General features: G+C 41.4%; 1 protein-coding gene across 2 annotated transcripts in view; it reads left to right on the top strand.

Moving 5' to 3' along the window:
* Nucleotides 1-10139, top strand: part of HBS1L (HBS1 like translational GTPase) — a gene marked incomplete at its 3' end in the record, with an annotated part of 67590 nt that extends 57451 nt beyond the window's left edge. For both annotated transcript variants that reach the window (XM_080941674.1, XM_080941676.1), the window contains 5 exons: nt 693-783; nt 1089-1197; nt 6662-6762; nt 8983-9127; nt 9590-10139. In XM_080941674.1, the coding sequence (XP_080797800.1) occupies nt 693-783; nt 1089-1197; nt 6662-6762; nt 8983-9127; nt 9590-9601 (458 nt within the window). The remainder of the gene's footprint in view (nt 1-692; nt 784-1088; nt 1198-6661; nt 6763-8982; nt 9128-9589) is intronic.
* Nucleotides 10140-20704: the final 10565 nt, after the last annotated feature.

The following is a 20704-nucleotide window of genomic DNA, read 5'->3' as shown; positions in this document are numbered from 1 at the left end:
GCCAAGTACTACCATGCCAGCAGGAGGAGCTCCATTCAGTCTCAAGAACCCACATGGCAACCTAGCAAGAATATTTAAGGGCTTGCTGAGTGGGCCTCAGACTCTGAGTACCAGTGCTCCACAGACCCCACCCACCTCCAAGCACATGGCTTCAGTTAGGTCACTCTCTAACTGAAAGCAGCTGACCAGAATGAGGAACCAGAACCCAGGGCTTCAAGGCAGAAGAATCAGAGTTCAAGGCCAACCTAGGCTATGCATTGGGTGGAAGGATGGAACGAAGGGCAGGCAAGTTCAGGAGAATAAACCAGTGACATCACCTTTGCCAATCCTGTCTTTATGCCCTTAAGGATAATTTAATAATATCAATTATTTGGACTATATGCTTTAACTGCCTGTGCCTTTCTAACAGTGTCTAAACGAAGCCTGCTGGGAGACTAGCTTCATTGTGTAAATGAGTTTAAAATATTTGATTAAATGGGAAGCACCTGGCCTCCTGTGGGCATCTGCCATTCTGTTTAGGGAGGAGCTCTAGAGCTTCAAGTCTGGAGAATGGTGCTTCCTCCCCAGTGGGTTCCATTTTTCACTGCTGACCCATTCAGACTGAAAATGATGAGCTCAGTGAGGAAGCTCTCTGGTTGTTTTGGCTCTGCTGAGAGGTTTCACTGTAAGCTTTGGTTTTTACTCATTTCCAGGAATCACTCTGCATGATGAACCTGTCGATTGGGCAGCAGCAGGCGACCATGTTAGTCTTACTTTGGTTGGGATGGATATCATCAAAATCAAGTGAGTAAGGAAACGGGTTCACACATTTTTTTTTGTATCAGATAAGCAATGTCAGAGTACGTCAGTTTTGTAATCTGGTTGTTCAGTTTTAGTCAGAATTTTATTTGACCAAATATAATTTTAGTAAAGCCCATCCTAGATGGAGTTAATTCATGTTGGCACACAAACTTTGTATGTACTTGGGATGAATGCTGTAGCTGGGGCAGGGAGTCCTCAGAGAAAATTCTTATTTGCTTAATCGTTGTACGTTCTCTACAGGTGGACTTTGCCATCTTGATTCATTCATATTTCTTTCTCTGTTATAGTGTTGGCTGCATATTTTGTGGCCCCAAAGAACCCATTAAGGCTTGTACCCGCTTCAGAGCCCGGATCCTCATCTTCAATATTGAAGTTCCTATCACTAAGGGGTTTCCTGTAAGTTTTCAGTGCTTTGTTCTTGCTTCTGTGAACTTGGGAAGCCCTAACTCACCCTATAATTTGCTGATTGTTTTACATGAACGTCTTTTCTAATTTAGGAAAATGAGTTAGGATTTAAACATAATTTTTTTGTTTCTTACTTTAATTCTCTATATATTTAATATATAGTATATATATATATTGTAATTCTATAGATATATTCTATACATCTATCTATAGATTATTATCTATATCTGTTTTATTATTTCTGTGTGTAGGTACTGTCCTCATGTATGTCAGTATATGTGTGTGCCCACAGAGCATGAGGTCTCCTGGCACTGGAGTTTCAGGCAGTTGTGGGAATCAAATTCTGTTAATGAAATGTTTATTTCAGCTAGCCCATATAAAAGACACAGAACCTAGATTGGGCAGGTTCTATGCTATTCTCACCTATATCCAAGCCGTTGCCCCTTGTTACCTACAGTGTGAGTCTTAAATCCACCTTATTCTAATCTAGAAAAATGTGGAGCCCGAATTTACTAGCCACACTAATTTTACTTTTTATTTTGATTTTGAGCCTGGGATCTCTTTCAAGAGAAGAAGTGAAGTAGGAATAAGAATTGATCTTTCAACTTGCTAAAGCTTTGATGATGTTTGAAGAACCAGGAAGAAACTTAGTTAGGACATTCAGATTCACTTATACATGATTATTTCTGTATAAATGTGCTTATTGTGTTCACTGGGCATTTAAATACTTTAATAAGCCTATTTTGTTTTTATTTACTTTTAAAAAAGTGTTTCACTGAAAGAGTTGTTATAATTATTTCATTGTTTACCATTTAGGACTCATGTATCAACCAGCAAATAAATCACAGTTAGTTGCTTTTGAATGAATGAAGCAGATTCCTGGAAGGGCGTTTACCAGTGGAGGCAGGTCAAGATGGCAGTATTTACTTTGAAGAGTAACACTTTCTTCTTGCCTTTAGTTTCTTAAAAACAGCATCAGCAGAAGCTTTTCAGCTGCCTTAGACTACAGCAGTGGTTCTTACCTTCTTAACACTGCGACCCTTTCATGCAGTTCCTCATGCTGTGCTGACCCCAACCATAGAGTTATTTTTGTTACTACTTCATAACTGTAGTTTTGCTGCCATTATGAATCATAATGTAAATTTCTGATAGACAGGATGTCTGATATGGGATCCTAGTCAAAGGGACATTTCACTCTAGAGGGGTCACGACCCACAGGTTGAGATCAGGATAAAATTGGAATGGGAAAAGTAGTCATATTAATTAAGATAATCCTTCTTGAACAATTAAAATTTTTCTAATTAGCACTTAATTTTGCAGTGATGGTGCATAGCTATGTGTAAATGTCCCTAGTTGTTAAGGTGAGCTATATACTTTTAAAGAGAAAATTATAAGATATGTTAAACTTAATTTATATTTTTGTAGTTACTATATCTAAGAAAATTTGCATTGTTAAGTTTGTGATTCAGTATTCCCTGTATAACCATTACTGCTGTCCATCTCAAGAACTTTATCACCCAAACTAAAGTCTTGCAGCCCTTGTTCTGAGTATAATTTTTTTATGGTAAAAAAAAGGTGTATATTTGGAATTAGCCACCTGGACTCAGTGTAGAGGATCCCAATCTCGTTGGCAACATGGAGAGCATCATAATCGGGAGCCAAGTGAACATTCACCTTCTTCTGTCCGTTAGGCCACATCAATGTCATAGAGTTTCTTCACGGCCTGTTTGATCTGGTGCTTGCTGGCCTTGACATCTACAGTGAACACAAGCGTGTTGTTGTCCTCTGTCTTCTTCATGACTGACTTGGTGGTCAGTGGGGATTTGATGATAGCATAGTGGTCCAGCCTGTTTCTCCTGGGTGCACTCTTTTGGGGATATTTCGGCTGCTTCCGAGCCGCAGGGTCTTGAGCTGCCAAAAAGTGGGTGACATTCAGATCTTCTTTTTGTGGCTGTGGACACCTTTCAGCACTGCCTTTCTAGCTTTCAAGGCCTTTGCTTTGGCTTCGGCTTTGGGATGGGCAGGGGCATCCTTTGCGTTTGGCACCATCTTGGCAAAAAGCCTGAGTATAGTTTTAGAGGACATTCTAGTAAGCAATTGTCTTCTCCCTCTCTTAGCATCCTGTAGTACAGTGCATTTTTAATTTTGAAGAAATACAGTTTCTTTGGTGCAAGTCCATGAGCTCAGGGTCAAAGCCAGCATCACAAAGCCTTTGCCTGGGCTTTCTTTAAGAGCTTTGTGGTTTGTCTTGTGCTTTAGGCTGTGGATCAGTTTGTAGTTCATCATGTGGTGCTAGGCAGAGTCGAATTGCCATTCAGTTTCCCAGCAACATCTGTTCAAAAAGAAAGAAAGACTTTGTTATTTTCCCCAATAAACAATGTTGGCATCTCTATTGAATATCAGATGACCATACATTTGCTGATTTTTTTTAAAGGCTACTTAATGAAGATTATTTATTTTGTTGTCTAACATTAAAGCTTAGTAAAACACTAGATAATTTAGTTCTCATAATCATCAATGAAGCAAAAGTCAATCCCTGATGCCCTCAGGCTAGTGTCTTTCAGAATCCAGAAATGTTAAGGATTTTATCAGAACACTGAACGCACACATGCTGTTTAAAACTATTCTTAGGAAGAGACAACACTATGTCTAAAACATTGCTTCTGTTGTAACTTAATGCCAGGAACACATGAAATACAGTGCACTTAATTGCTTGAGGTTTATAGCAGATTTAGGAGAAGTGCTTTTGAGTTTCCAGATGGGAGAGGGAGGTCTGAGAATTGTGAATAGAGATTCTGTGCCTGCGTTGGCATTGTCCATATGTACAGATGAAGTAAGACCTGTTCAGTCGTCACTAGACGACGAGGAACAGTCAGGCCAAGGCCCAGTCTAGCATCACTTTCACTGTGAGACATGATATACTTTCCAGTTAACACAGTGCTACAGATTGTCCTACATTATGAATGAGTCTGATTTTATATGTGGTTAATACATCAAAATGATATACAGTAAATTCTATTGTTTGCAAATTGAGACCTCACTTATCTCCAACAGGTTTTATGTTCTAGCGAATATATGTTGCTGTAGAGAAAGAAGGAAAATGAAACCTAAGCCTGTCTGTTCACAGCCCATTTGTTAGTCCTGGTGTTATTCTAGGATCCACATATAGCTCAGCAAACGGTGGGAGGATCTTAGTGAGGTTCATGGGGATCACATGTGTCTCTTCTCTGGTATTTGGGAGACCATGAAGACCTAGTCGTGAGGTTAGTAGGGAATCTTTGGTCCTGAAGAGATGTCTCTTAGATTCTTAGTCTCGCACTTATATCTCCATGTACATACCAAGACTGTAGCCGTTGAATACTTGGAATTGGTCTCCTCTTTGCAGCATGTAGCTGGCATCTGCCTGCTCAGGAACTACTTACTTTGAAGTCTTTGCACCTCATATCATTAGGTACCATTAAAAAAGAAAGCAGTAGGAGGTGCCCAGAGTCTAGACTTGCACATCCACAGCCCCTTCACAATTGTTGTTTCCTGTATTCATTCCTCTTCCAGAATGTCTTAGGACCCAATACTTAGTGCACAATGTGCAAGCTTCCACCACCAGCTGCAACTCTGGCTGACTTCTCTTTTCCACAATAGCAAACTGTTGTGTTTAGGAATTTGCTGATAGGACATGTCTGCTTCTACAACTAAATGGCCCAAAATGATGTTCACAAAGCACTTATAGAATGGTGGCTTTTCCACTTTCTGAGATTGTGGCCTTGCACCGTTCCAGACTTTGGGCCTGCTGGTAACACACTCAGAGCAGATTATTTGAGTAAGGATAGTCATCTGTGTTTTGACTTGGATTGGGATCTGCCAAAACTTCCTCTTTTTTCTTCATAAAAGCTTCTTTTATGAAGCAGAAAATTGTGCCCATGTTATTTCTATAGGACTCTTAGTAAGCCAACATGGAAAGAGCCAGGAATTTGTATTTTCAACTGTTTCAGGTATTTCAAGTTGACATAAGTTCCAGAGCCACATTAAACAACTTTCTGCTGTTTCCCTTCTTGTCAAGCCTCGTTCAGCAAAAGTCAGTATATGATGTATCATCTAATGATGCGGCAACTATTTAAAATGGGTGCTGCTGTTTTCTGCATGTCAATACTCCATACTGGTCCCTGGTTCTCTCTGACCCAGGCAGTCACTCCTTGGCATTTGTTCTGGCACTGTGGGGCCACATAGAACTAACATTAATTTATCTCTGATTAGTAACTATCCCAGCTGCCTCTCTACTAGCTGGAACTCTGCTCACATTCCCTGTAGCCACCCCGGCTACCCTCTGACCATTCCCTTGGCGTTGAGTTGCCAATGTGAGGAAAACACCACACAATAAACTGACCCAATCGGTGTAATATAATTTGCTTACCTAGACAAGTCAAATCTTCCTGTACACATCCATCCCTTATAAAATATCTGTAACAACCTGTATCTATGCAGAGATGCAGAGAGGAATGTCTCCGTCTGCTTCCCTCTTGACTCCCTTGCTTCTCCCTCTCCCCTTTCTAAAACTATTCCCGCCTATCCTTTCTTCTCGGCCAGTGACAGGCCTTGTTTTATTTTGAGTCTGCCTTCATCTGCATAAGGACATCAACTTACAGTCTGATGTCAGCTGAGAGCCTGAGTGTTCAGGGTGAGGTGGTCAGAGATGGTCTGATGTATTGGACATTCCCGTGTGTTGATGCCAGGTGACGTCTGAGCATCTTCATTTTAGTGTATGGAACCTTAACTAGATAAGGAACTTTGCTGAGGTGAAAATGATTTGAACCCTTGTCAGATACACTTTAAACCCTGTCTAATCTCCTATATAAGTAAAACTGTTGTCTCTAAATTCTGTCACACAGTGCTTGGTACTCAGGGATGCTTATAAATGTTGCTCTCCTTCATTATTGCTACATATGGAAATTTGCCCTAGAATGGATGTAGTGATCCCTGCTAAATATGATGGATCCTCCTCCCTCCCTCATTATTCGTGATGAAGCAGTTCACTTGCTGAACATCTATGCTTCTGAGCCCTTATCTCACCCTGTCCCAACGCTGTGAGAGCCATAGGGCAAGGAAGCTGGCTACAGACATGGAAATGAAAGGCTTAGCTTCTTAGAGTCTTTCCCTACGGCTCCTCATGATGCCGCCATGGTGGTAAGTGTTATAAATAGTGTCTGTGTTTAAAAGCCTTTTCGGTGATTCCAAGGGACTGTCGTCTTCACCTATATCGGGCAAGGGGACAGGAAGGCTATATAGCCTGCTGAAGTTCACTGGGTGCAGGCTAGAAAGGTGAAGGAGCCGCTCACCAGCGTGGGACGGAGTTATCAGGAAGTGACTGGGCTGTGGTGACTGATGAGTGGAATTTAATGTGCCAAAAGCAAAGGCTGGTGCTGCTGGAGCAAGTAGTTTTCAAGTTGTCTGTCTGTTTTAGGTGCTGTTACACTATCAAACCGTCAGTGAGCCTGCTGTTATTAAGCGATTGATTAGTGTCCTAAACAAAAGTACTGGTGAAGTCACAAAGAAGAAGCCCAAGTGAGTGTTCTGATTCAGAAACTGTAGGTACTAACAGTGTAAGCAATTCCTTACAGATAGGCTCAAGTGTGTGCTGGGGTAAGTGGGATCCAAACTATACACATCAATTAATCTTTAAGGGATGGGGATGGCTCAGACAATACTTTCGTGCTTGCTGTGCATGGATGGGGCCTGAGTCTGCTCCTTAACCACTGAGCCATCTCTCTAGCCCCAGGTCCCATGTTCTTAAAGATGAATTAATGTTGGCACTTGTTTTAGGTCTCAGTCTTGTGCTTCTCTTGCCTCTGTCATCTGCACTGTAAGCTTGTCCCCTAGTCTAAGAAAAGGCTCTCTGCATGTCCCTAGCACTTTCCTTTTCCAGCCTGTGGTGGAAGTTTGCTCCCCTCCACCTGCCCTTCAACTGTGCTGGTTTCTGATTGTTGCTTAGTGTCTAGGCTGAGGCTGCACAGTTCTTTGGTTGACACAGGAAGTACTTTCTGAGAAACTAAGCCAACTGTAATAAAGATAAAAGCAGTGCAAGTACTAATTGCAAAGTACAGACTCTTACTTGGTACAAGCTAAGGCCATTCCAGTTTGCTTGGCTGCCTGCAATTTGGAGTTTCCCTCATCTTGAGCCTATGGGGAATCCCACCCAAAATCCCCTTCCTTTCTCACCTTCTGCACCTGTGTAAGAGGCCCAGGTGCCTACTGGGTAATGTGCAGACCTCCTGTGAAGAGATTCTCCACACAGAAGGTGGTTTGCTCTCAGGAGGAGAGGGAAGGGCTGCTCTGCCTCTCTCTTGAAGGAGTCCTTAGTTTCTCACATCAGTATGTGCTGAGGTGCTCTGGGAAGCACCACATTAGAAGAATGGCATTTCTTAAGGTCTGTGTTTTCTAAGCTGCCATGGGTGTTTTCCTGCAAGTTAGATCCTCAGCAATCACATGAAGCTGGAAAGCAGGAAAGGAACACAGCTTACAAGTAACAGACAGGGTTCTTTTCTTTTTCCTTTTCTTTTTTCTTTTAATGCAACCATGCCATATTTTTTTTCTTTTATTTTATTTTTATCTATTCACTTTACATCCTGCTCACAGCCCCTCTTCCCAGTCACCCCCTCCAACAATCCTTTCCTCGCTTCTCCCTCCCCTTTGTCCTCTGAGGGTGGAGGCCCCCTGGGTATCCTCTTCTGACCCTGGCACATCAAGTCTCTGCAGGACTAGGTACTTCCTCTCCCACTGAGGCCAGACAAGATAGCCCAGCTAGAAGCACATCCCACAGACAGGCAACAAACAGCTTTTGGGATAGCCCCTCCTCCACTTGTTCAGGACTCATGAAAACTAAGCTGCACATCTGCTATATATGTATATGCAGGAAGGCCTAGTTCTAGCCTGAGTATGTTCTTTGGTTGGGTTTAGTCTCTGAGAGTCCCAAGGGTCCAGGTTAGTTGACTCTGTTGGTCTTCCTGTGAAGTTCCTATCTCCTTTGGGGCCTGTAGTCCTTCCCCCTTCTCTTCCATAAGAGTCCCCACACTCCATCCACTGTTTGGCTATGTGTCTCTGAGTCAGCTGTTGGCCTCTCAGAGGACAGCCATACTGGACTCTGAAATAGGATTCTTAACTGGCTCAGTCACACATAGGTGCTCTTGTATGTAGGCTTGTTTTTCTGGGCTGTATGATCCAGACAACTATGGAGACCTTTTCAGTTGATGTTGGCTCCTTATAACTACTTTTGAGCTTTCCTCCCTGTACCTGCTACAAGATCTAGTATAATATATTCAGCATGTGTGAGGCCCATGATTGAATCCTCAAACTGCAAAATTAAATCAATACATTTATAAAATGGGTTAAATGTTAGTATCCTAATAATATTAAATTTTAGTGTCATTCACTTTATTAGATAGCTAAACTTCTAGATTTCCCCAGGGAATGATAAGGTAGAGTCGATTGAGATGGGTCAGTGAGTTGATGAGTCCGGGATAGGATGTAGTGGACTTGAAGGGGGCAGATAGGGGTGTAGTTTAAGATTGGTGTATACACACAACACATAAGAGATCTACCTAATGGTTCTTAAATCTAGAATTACTTAAGTTCCTTTTAGCCCAGAAAAGTTCAAAGTTTTAAAACATACACACTTGCAACCTTTTCTCCTGGATTTGGAAGCCTGAGTTGATTTGCTGACTAGGTGTGAACTACTCATCTTTCTGGTGCTCATCTGTTCTTTCTTTTCCCCTGCACTCCTGTCAGGTTGCTGACCAAGGGCCAGAACGCCTTGGTAGAGCTTCAGACACAAAGACCGGTGGCTCTTGAGCTCTACAAAGACTTCAAGGAGCTGGGGCGGTTTATGCTGCGTTATGGTGGCTCCACTGTAGCTGCTGGTGTTGTCACTGAGGTATCTGCCATGTTCAGTTACCTTTGTCTGTTTTACCTTACAAAGTGATTGCTGAGGTTTTAAATGATAAGAGGAGAAAAGTATCATACTTACAGGCAGATGAGTGGGAGTCCCGATTTTATTTAATAGAAGAAACCATATTTCTTTAAATTACTGGCTTTCATGATTTCAAATAATTCATCCAAAAAATTGAATGAATGTAGTTGCAAACATTTTCTGAAAACATGGATATGATATTTGAAGGAGATAGCCAGAACTGAACCCCACAGCATTTCAGTAGTTTGAATTTCCCTACATTCTCATAAGTAATATGAATATTACTTATTTATCTTAAAATTAAATGGCCAAGTATCAGGCCAGGGCCCTGGAGAACTAATGAGGGGAGGAGCTACTCATGCCACCACTGTATTGTTGTTCTTGTAAAGTGTCTCAAATGCTAGCAGCTTCTTCTTTATTTTACAGATAAAGGAGTGACGGGTCCAGATGAGACAGTCAGCCCGAGACCCTCAGTGGTGCAGCTAAGGAAACAGCATGCAGTCATGATTGTGTAGATGAGAGAAACTAAAGTACAGCTAGCTGCCAACAAGTATTAATGATCACTCCTGCAGAGCGTCCAGGTTGCCAACTGGCAGAGGACAGTATTGTACTTTCACTTCTTTCCTTTCGGGTGGCAGTAAATGCGTTTGTTGTGCTGAGACTTGCGGGAAGTATCAGAAGACACTTAACTCAGTGGACTTGACTCCCAGCCAACCTAAAACCTAAAGCCTCCATTTTCGTTCTCCCGCTGTGTGTGCTAAGGAAGCCTGTCTTACTGGGACTTGGAGAGTCTGTCTTTGACCTGGTGCTTTTTTTAGTTAACACTAAGAAAAGATTTACTGAAGGTAACAGTAAAGCTGTTTTGTGCTGAAAATGAAACCGTCCATCAAGTCTGCCTTCTGGAGTGTGATAGGAAGTGACTGACGCCTGTTCTTAGGTCACAGGATACTATTTAAGTTGAAAAGTCAGCTAATAAAATGCCTTACTTTGAATGTATTGCAAAAGTGTGTTTTGTTTCTTAAACATCTATGAGGCAGTCTCTACCCCATCATTAGATGAGACTCAGGCAGTTTGCGGGATCTTTTCATCCAAGAGGTTTTTGACTAATGTGATTTTTTTTTTTTTTTTTTTTTTTTTGCTTTTTATACTAATGCTGAGCCAAGTTCAGTCTTAACCACTTCTAACCGAACCTTTCATTTTCCATTCCTTTGGAAATGATTATTGACCATGTCTATGTCTTCTATGTGGATAGGCTGTGCTCCTTTATGAATAAGACTGGTTTTCTTCAAAGTGTCAACAGCAAACTTGAAGGGTTATTGATTTAATGGTGATTTGTTGGGCTGTTTCTCAAGTCAAATTTAGGTTATCTGATTTCCTTAGGTGAACCTGAGGCCGAAGGACTGCAGACATTTTAAAAATTAGAAAAGGCCTATTTTTTCCTAGGGTTTTGCTGTATAGCCTAGGTTGGCTTTGAACTTGCTGCATAACAAAGTCCTTCAGGCTGAGGGACTGCAGGTGTACACCCTCATATCTGCTGCACAGCTCAAGAATCCCAGTCACATGGTCTGCTGTATAGACCCAGAATGTTCTGCTGGGTGCGTGGCCTTGTGATCCTTTAATAAAAAGCACTGTGTGGCTTCAGTTGAGATGAAACTTGCTAAGAACATTTTATTCCTGTTATTCAGAAACTTTATAGACACTTCTGATAGAAAACAACTTAAGTTGACTTATGTACCAAAACATTTTGACTCACTTAGTTGAAGCTGAGTTAATCCTACCTTTGAGTTTGGGAGGGACAACGTTCATGACCTTTGCTCTTATTGTAACCGAATTCTTCTCTACCTCTGTGTCAGTTCTCAAATGACTCTGAGACTTAATTGTTTATGAATAATGCCTAGGCGTAAGCTTGGGCTTCCCGACTAGCTCATAGCTTATATAATCTGTTTATTCTGTTTTCTCTGTGCCACATGGCTGATTACCTCTTCTCAGTTACACCCATCTCCTCAGAGTACCAGGCCAAATCTTCCCACCTTTTGTCAACCAAAGTCACCAAACTGTAATATAGATTTCCATCCAATGTCATTTGAAAGGATGGCATAAGTCCTGAAGGTTCTATAGCCAACAAGATTTATTGGCTGTGCACAGGTGAAGTCCTGCCTGGAGGTACTCATGTCTCAGCCAGTCTCAGAGCTGCTCCCATGTAGGAATTAGCAGTCAGTAAGTTACCTGCTTTGGTGATCTTGATTTCTTTTTTCCTGTCTGTAGTCAGAATTTTCAGGAGGTCTCTCCTGGTCAAATCTGGTTTTATTAATTTTGATGAATCCATAGTTTTTCTTCTCTTAAAACAAAATAATATTCTCTTCCCCAACACAATACATCCCCTGTCTTTCATTCTGAGGATAAGACATTCTTAATATAGACAAATTGATTTTTATTTAGTTCAGCAGGTTTTTTTTATAATCCAGTATCTCTCAGTGGCTGTTGGTTTTTGTTATTAGCATTCAAAACTTTAAAGTTATAAAGCACTATGTAATCTATTTCTAGGGGGTTTTGTTACCCTGTTTTGCTTGTTAAGCATCTTCTTTAATGTACAGTTAGATTTTGCTACAGCTGTTTGTCCTGCAGCATTGTGTAATATGTTTTACATTGTAATATGCAAAAATGTTTCATTTTACTAGACATATGCTGGAGCATTGCCAGTTTTAATCTCTGAAGGCATCTTCAAGACAGCCATCACCTCTAATAAATGTGCAGTCTCAGAATCAACCTTTTCAGAACTCATGGCAGAAACATTGAGATCTTTAGTGTCAATTGATGATGTATTAAAATATGTACATACCTTAATTCTCCAAACTCTATAGAGTGAATTACACAAGCTACTGTGACATTGCTCTAAGGTAGCATTAAGCAGAGTCAGGATGAGTAACTTGGAATATACTATCTCTATGGATTGCCATTCAAATTCCTCACGCCTTTGTGGATTTTTCTCATCTGCCCTTTGGTTCCAGATTGGATTCTTCTGAAGATTGTTTATTCTGATTAAAATAATCCTCTAAGCTTTCTTCTGAGACCTGTAACCTAGGATCCATCTTTCAGTCCTGCCCTTATCTCAGTCTGCTTTATTGTGATCTTAAAGAGGATCTATATTTGTAATCATTACTGAATGTATAATTTTTATATTGATGGTCAAAGCAAAACTCTATGGGCCCCCAATGCCTTCTATGGTGTTTTCCGTTTTCACTTGAGGGCTCAAGTTCTACCCAGTGTAGAAGAGAGAACCTCCTCCAGCTCCATGCCTGCCTGGGCTCTGTCATGCTTCTCACCTTGATAATAGACTGAACCTCTGAACCTGTAAGCGAACTCCATTTAGACGTTGTCTTTTATAAGAGTTGCCTTGGTCATGGTGTTCGTTCACAAAAATGGAGACCCAAACTAAGACAGAGGCTTTACTTTCTCCTTTCTTTGGACACTTTGTTTTCCATTTGTATTTATTTCTCTCTTAACATTTTCTAAATTTAATATTTTTTTCCATATTAATTTCCTCTACATTCTTTTCCCTGGGGAATTCTTTTTTAATATTATTTGATTCTCTATTTATGGACTTTCTTTTATTAATTTGAAACTAAGTATTTGTTTCTTGTTTACTGTCTTCAAACTCACACACTGCCAGTTTAGAAGTCTGGAGCCCCTCAGTCATAAGGCAGCACCAGGGAAATTCTGTTTCTTCTGCTCTTCTGTGCGTCTGCAGGCTCCGCGGGTCACACGCTGCCCTGGTTGCGCCCCTCTTAGGTTGGTCACTTTCTCTGGGTATACCCGGATTAGGCCGCGGTTTTCCCATGGGACACCTTTTCTATTCAGCAGGGGCTTTTTAAAAAACATCTGCCTCTCTGCAGTTTCATGATCCTTAGCTAGGAAATTGTCTTCCACCTGTGAGTTCTCAGGCTCTAAGCTTGGATTTCTAGCCCAACATTCAGTGAGCCATTTGTCACCAAGGTCTTTTCTACCCACTTTCCAGTTCCCTCTGAGACTCATTCATGAATGAATGCCTAGGCCATAAGCTTGGGCTTGTTCCCCTGACTAACTTGTAATATATATAATTATTCTGTGTGTACCACATGGCTGGTTACCTCCCCAAGGGAAATCTTCCCACTCTAACTCCCAGAGTTCCAGTCTCTCTACCGGATGTCCCACCTTCTTATCCTGCCTCAGCTCATTGGCCTTTGGCTTTTTATTGACAGGTGTTGCTTCTATATAGTGCACAAGAAATTATCCCTACACTGCCTGCTTTGGTTGTCCTACCTCCTCTGCTCTGGTGCCTCTGAGATCCATAGACTCTTCTGTAGTGACAGGTGGTAGACAGAATGTGGTGGCTGTATGCTGTAGTCTCAAACCCTCTATCTACAGCAGAGACAGGGCAGAAGAGGATGTGTGGGGGAATCCCCAAACCCATCCATTCACTGGCCATGATTGGGGTTTTCCCTGGGACAAGTTCATAGCACTGTGAAATGAATACAACTTAAGGCAGAGCATTGTAGAATGCTGAAATTCAGGGTTCTACTAAACAGTGGTTTGATATGTTTCTTATATGTATATTATGTGGAAACATGATAAAATTAACATTTTAAATTAAGAATTTAGCAAAAATAGCAATATAAATGAAGGAGGCTTAATGACTTTCCTTTTTTGAGAATGTTAAGCGTTCATCAAAATCCGGGTCCTGTGGTAAGCACCAGGCCAGCTTTTACATGTAATATGCTTCATTTTCTCCTCAGTAAGACTAATTTAAGATGTGATTAATGATGTAATCATAGTTGAAATATACCACTTAAAAGGCACAACTAAAATAAGTAAGCTGATTTCAGATATGGAGACATTGTGACCACCATAACAAGAGGATTGTATTAGGTTTCTCTAGAGTCACAGAACTTATGGTAGTCTCTATATAGTAAGAGAATTTGTTGGTGACTTATAGTCTGTAGTCCAGCTTCCCAACAACGGTCAGCAGCAGCTGTGAATGGAAGTCCAAGGATCTAGCAGATGCTTGGTCCCACAAGCTAAGCAGGTGAAGAGAAAGGGAGCCTTCTTTCTTCCAATGTCCTTATGTAAGTCTCCAACAGAAGGTGTGTCCCAGATTAAAGGTGTGTACCACCATGCCTGGATCTGGGACTTGCTTGGTCCCAGATGACCTTGAACCCAGAGATCTCCTTGCCTTAGTCTCCTGGCATTCATAGCCACTATCTCTCAAGATCTCCATGCCAAGACCCAGGTCAGATACTTGTCTCTCTCAGCCTCAAGATCAGGATCACAGGTGAGCCTTCCAATTCTGGATTGTGGTTCATTCCAGATATAGTCAAGTTGACAACAAGGAATAGCCACTACAGTGATTTTGGGTAATCTCTTTGAGTTGATCAAAAAGCAATCAAATTTAGTGAGACTCACAAAAGATCCTGAGTTCCAGACTGGCTTAAATTATATAGCCCAACCCTTACTGCTCCTCAAAAATACATAATGAAAAACTATTAAATAATGTAATTAAAACTGTTTGAATTCTCATACTGCCTTACAGATCATATAAGCAAATTTTGTAGCAAAGACCTGGTGATTCAGAACCACCAGCAGCAAGGAGTTAAATGCTGCAGAATCAACTCTGGCCCGGTAGACTTGCAAGGAAACATTTACTTTGAAATGGCTCAAATAGGTTTTAATCCTCCTTCCTTGGGCTGCAGATGTGGAACTGTTGGCTGAAGAATTAAATAGATGGTCAAAATGTTATAAGCCTGTATTTATTTACAAGGTAAACCTGCAAGCAAGAAGCTATTAAAACAGTGCCAGGCATGATTTATGAAGTTATTTTCTAGAGCAGTGGTTCTCAACCTTCCTAATCCTTTAATACAGTTCTTCCTGTTGTGACCCTCTCAACCATAAAATTATTCCATTGCTACTTCAAACCATAAGTTTGCTACTATTGTGAATTGTAATGTAAGTATCTGTTTCCTGCTGGTCTTAGGTGGCCCCTATGATAGGGCCATTTGAACCCCCAAAGTGAGGTGAAAACTACTGTTCTAGTGGGGCTAAGTTATTAAAACTACAATATGCTGTTTAAACAGATTAGGTGTAGCACAGATATAAAAACTTGAAATAAAGATCAGAAAACTTACCCAGGCAGAGGTGTGTGTGCGTGTGTGTGTGTGTGTGTGTGTGTGTGTGTGTGAGAGAGAGAGAGAGAGAGAGAGAGAGAGAGAGAGAGAGAGAGAGAGAGAGAGAGATAGATAGATAGATAGATAGATAGATAGATCATGGTCAGTATAAATTAAGGAGGAAAATGGACACACAACAATACACAGTTACAGCAGCTGAAACATTGCCACAACTGGGAAAGACCAAGTCAGTAGTAGAAAAGCCTGTTCCAAATACAGTTAAGAGTAAATCCTCACCAAATGCACTGTGGTGAAACAGGGACACTGAAGACAACAGCCTTCAGTTGGTCAGAGGCGAAGTACATGAAGGAACAGGAGATAGTAACATGGAGATCTGAAGTAACATCTTCAGAGGGTTAATTTAAAAACCAAAGCCATGATGCACAAGAAAGCTTGGCTATCCATGGAGCCTCAGCAGAGTGGATGGTAGCATGTCCTGTCTACTCAGAGGCCATATGCTGGTCTGTCCAGCTGTGGCAGACTAACTGAAGGTAGGTCACTTGAGAGAACCTGAATTCTTGCTGTTCTAGAGACTGAGAAGACCATGGTGGCAGTGCCAGTAGATTGTATGTGGTAAGTATTCCCTGCCTTGAGATGTCTCTTCTGCCCTCACCAGCCAGAGCAACTGTGCTTCCGCAGCAGAAGGCACAAATGATCTTCAGTCCATCACAAGGGCACAGATGAGGCCATGAGCAGAACGTTACTCAGCTCCAGGAGTGCTTAATACTTAAATACTGTCACTGGAGGGTTAAACTTGAACCTGAATTCTGAAGGGATACACCATTCAAACCACAGCATCTCCGGGTAGAAAAAAGAAAGGCTTCCTTGCTCCCATGACCAATCCCTACAAAGGACATGGATGTGTCCTGCTGAGATGGACTCTGAGGCTGTTAGACATTAATGTAGCCAAAGTCTCTTCTCTTTCCTGTCAGTACTTCAGTGTTTTGTTATCTTTGCATAGTTTCCAAGTTTAATGTTGTAATTATAACATGGTCAGATAACGGGGTGTTCAAGGAATGACTCATGACTGAGATCCCTAATTCTCATTTCATAAGCAGGTAGGGAAATTAACATTAAAATAGCTATCTCACATACTTATTAAATAGGCCTGTTGGAGCACTGGTAATATCAGACCTCAGTGCACATAAGGTGGATAATCTCAACAGATTGTGTAACACTGTGGCACATTATAGATGCCTTATGGGTGACCCACACACCAACATTGTCACTTGAGTTATATGGTCCCTGTGCTTGGGTTTATCTTCTGAAACATCTCTTAAATATGTGTTTTTAAAGGAGCAATATCCGGTCTGAACCTGTGTCCTGAGCAGGCCTTTGGGCACTGGTTCCACACCCATTGCCCTAACACCCAGGGTCAAGCAGCCAACCCAGCTGTGTTGACTCTGCCAGTCTTAGTGTTAGGTGAGAGGAGCTTGGCCATTAGAACATCTCTCTATGTAATATAACATATAGGTAGAAACAGAGGCTCTCATAGCACCTGCTATGACTGATGGCTTCTTGTGCTGCTAGGAAGCTCACACCAGATTCAATGCTCAGCTCTCAAACTAGAACAGATCTCATGTTAGTATTTTGTGAATGACACTTTCTGAGTTTATCTTATTTGCATTTTATATTCTGTTCGATATTCCTATCCATAACTTACCCATTCATAACTTACCCATCCATAACCTACCCATTCATAACTTACCCATCCATAACTTACCCATTCATAACTTACCCATCCATGACTTACCCATTCATAACCTACCCATCCATGACTTACCCATCCATAACCTACCCATCCATGACTTACCCATCCATAACCTACCCATCCATGACTTACCCATCCATAACCTACCCATCCATGACTTACCCATCCATAACCTACCCATCCATGACTTACCCATCCATAACCTACCCATCCATGACTTACCCATCCATAACCTACCCATCCATGACTTACCCATCCATAACCTACCCATCCATGACTTACCCATCCATAACCTACCCATCCATGACTTACCCATCCATAACTTACCCATCCATGACTTGCTATAGTTGTGCTTTTCGCTAAGAATGTCACCCCCTTGTGGAATGCAAAATATGACCCATTGGAGTATGCATGTAGCACATACACATATGTTGCCCTGTATTATATATTTAAATCATGTAACAGATACGTAGTATCCATGCATGTATGTATGACATGTCTATAATAAAAAGATCTCAAACTATAGCCTTAAATGTGACAAAAAGAAAAAAAATCAGCCAAATAAACAGTTCCTCTCAAAAAATTAGGAAAAAAAAAACCCTACATTCTCAGGAAATAACATCCTGTGCTTTTGCTAATAGAAACAGGTTGTGAAATAAATCTGGGCAGGGTGGGAAGCAGCATTCCCACCCTCAAGGAGCTAGAACATTGCTCCTCCAGTTTGTTCTGCATGTGCAGGTGCATGTGAAGGCCAGAGGTTGGTGTCATGTCCTTGCTCTCTTTTTATTTTCTTTAGTTGAAGCATCCCCTTTAATCAAGGGCTCCCTGGATTGGTTAGCCTGGTGGGCTTCTAGGCACCAGGGGTCCTGTGTCTGCCTTCAGAGAGGACTACAGGCATATACTACTGTGCTCTGAGTTTTCTGTAGGCTCTGGGTATCCGAGCTTGGGCTAGCATTTTGTCAGTGAGACATCTCCTCACTACCATATTTGGGCTAAGCCTGCAACCTTCTAATGAATACATTATGGGACAATGGTTTAAAAATAATGCTTCCGACTGGAGAAACCTGCTAAGTACTACATAAGCCAGGTGGTCACGGTTAACACCAGCAAAATGTTTAGTTTTAGTGAAATCACAGGTACCAGTGCATATGATGATGACCGCTGTGGTATTCCTCTCTGAATATCATAATACTAGTCTAATCCTGAGGAAAGTATCAAATTCCATTAGAAGGCTGATTAATGAAATCCTTGACACCAAAACTGAGGTCATCAAACAAGAATCAAACTCATTGCCAAACACAGTAAATGTCATGTGGGGTCAGGATTGGGATCCTACAGAAGAAGGAACTAGGTAAAAACTAAGGAAATATGGATACACTGGGTTTTTGTTAATAAGTTCTAAATGTTGGCAAACCTATACTAATGTAAGCTGTTAATGGTAGACTCGAACTGCAGTGATATGCTATTTACAAACAATGCCAATGACATCATAATGATTCCTGGCATAAAACTGTAGATTAGACAATTTAAGAAGGAGCATACATTAGAAAACAAAACAAGCTGGGGGCCGGTGACAAGCCTTAGTGGGAAAAGGTGGTGCTTACCACCAAGTCTTCTGACCTGCATTAGATCCCCAGAAAGAAGAGTGGATGCAGGGATACCAGGGATGCAGTTTCTGTTGCTGTGATAAAAACACCACACCCATAAGCAACTTGGGGAGGGGGCTCATTTCAATCTTCCAGCTTCACATAGCCGGTCATCAAAGGAAGTCAGGGCAGAAACCCTGAGGTAGGAACTGGAACAGACTCCATGGAGGAATGGTGCTTACTGGTTTGTTCCTCACAGGTTGCTCAGCTGCTTATAGCACCCAGGGCCCTCAGTCATCCACTGTTAATTTAGAAAATGCCCTTTAGTCTTGTCTACCTTCCAATCTTATAGAGGCGTTTTCTCATTGAGGTCACCACCCCCAGATGACTAGCTGTGTCAAGTCAACACAAGTCTAGCCAGCACAACTGACCCCTTGTTCAACTTGAAACACAGCACCACTTTTCAACTAGAACCTTTCCTATCTCATTTGTCTTTAGGGTGACATATTATCAATATAAAACCTTACAAATGTCCAAAGTCTCTAAAATATCCAAAGTTTCTCTAAAATTACCAAAATCTTGCTACAACTTCCAAGTCTCTTAAAAAGTGCAAAGTGTCAGCTGTGAGCTTCTATAAAACCAAGTAATTTATTCCCAAGTGGGAAGAACCTGGGCGCAGTTGCATCACATAATGTCTTTGAGATCCATCCAAGTTAGCATGTTTACTGATAATTGATATTGCTGGGTGGTATTCCAAATGTGTGTTTGTCTTATGATTCATGGGACATTCTACATACTTTTCTTAGAGATGAAACATCTTCGACTATACACATAACACACCAACAAATCATGACAGCAGTCCATGAGCTCTTTCTGATCTCCAAATCCATGTATCCATGAAAATGCTTCTTTGTCTTAAACCTTGAAAAGCCTGGCATGCCTTCTGTGGGCTAGAATGGACACACAGTGTGATCTTAGTTTTATTATTATAATACTGTCATGAAACTTACCTTGTCCATAAATGTTATTTTTTTTTTAAGGAGAGATTTGTTGAAATCACTAGGCCCAAAGTAGGCATGTTAATGTGTTGACACAATTGCTCCAAGAAGTGTCTGCCAGCATAGGACATGTGTGCTTTTCACATTCCCAGACCAATATTAAAGTTTAAAATACTCTCTAGTCCAATTAGCCAATTCAGAACCTTTCTGTGTGTCCCTTTTCTCGGCTTACAGTTAGCCCAACATCTGTTAACACATTCATGGCCAGCTGTTCTCAGATACAAATGGCTCTTATTACTAACCTATCTTTTCTGCTGGATTCACTTATCAGTTTGTAGAACTGAAAAGATTTTTGTGTGTGTGTGTTTTGCTGTAGATGTCACATGCATTTTTGGTTTGTATCTTCATTTTCTTGGCATGTCTAGGATATGCGAGTTGTTACTGCAGCCCTGACATGGGGATGGAGCACACGTCAGGGAGAAGTCTGCCGAGATGAAAGCAGACAAAAATGAGCAATGGACAGAGAGATTCTGTCCTTCTGTCTTCGGGGCCAAGGTGGTGAAGCATTGATGAATATGTCCATCCCTTGTTCATGTGTAACCTTGACCATATTACCTAACCCCCCAGAGACTCAATTCCTTCTCTAGAAAGGGAGAACTAAGGACAGTTACTTCATGGAAAATTATTCTGTGGTACAGACTTCTTTATGCTTTGCACTTCATGTTTAAACAGTGGACACATGCAGTATGGTGCCTATGAAATCATCTGCACGCACGGTTGACACGGTTGATATGAAAGAACAGTCTGAAGACATTGTGCATATGTAACTTGATGACAGTTTAACACTGTATCCATTTCTCAGAATGGACCCTCAGTTGCCTTCAAGAAGTCAAGAGTTTGGAAGGTTCTGGAGAGCATCAGCCACCACCACCCCTGTGCCTGATATGCAAATGAGGACACTGGACCTGAGAACTCAATGAGGGTGTTCGAACAAAGTTCTGAGGGCAGTCACAGTGACCTGCTCTACAGGCTGAGAGCACTCTCCTATC

This window comes from Micromys minutus (genome assembly GCF_963924665.1).
Source record: "Micromys minutus genome assembly, chromosome: 30".
NCBI classification, from domain to species: domain Eukaryota; kingdom Metazoa; phylum Chordata; class Mammalia; order Rodentia; family Muridae; genus Micromys; species Micromys minutus.
The sequence above is the reverse complement of the archived record's forward strand: the minus strand, read 5'-3'. Positions and strand labels throughout refer to the sequence as shown.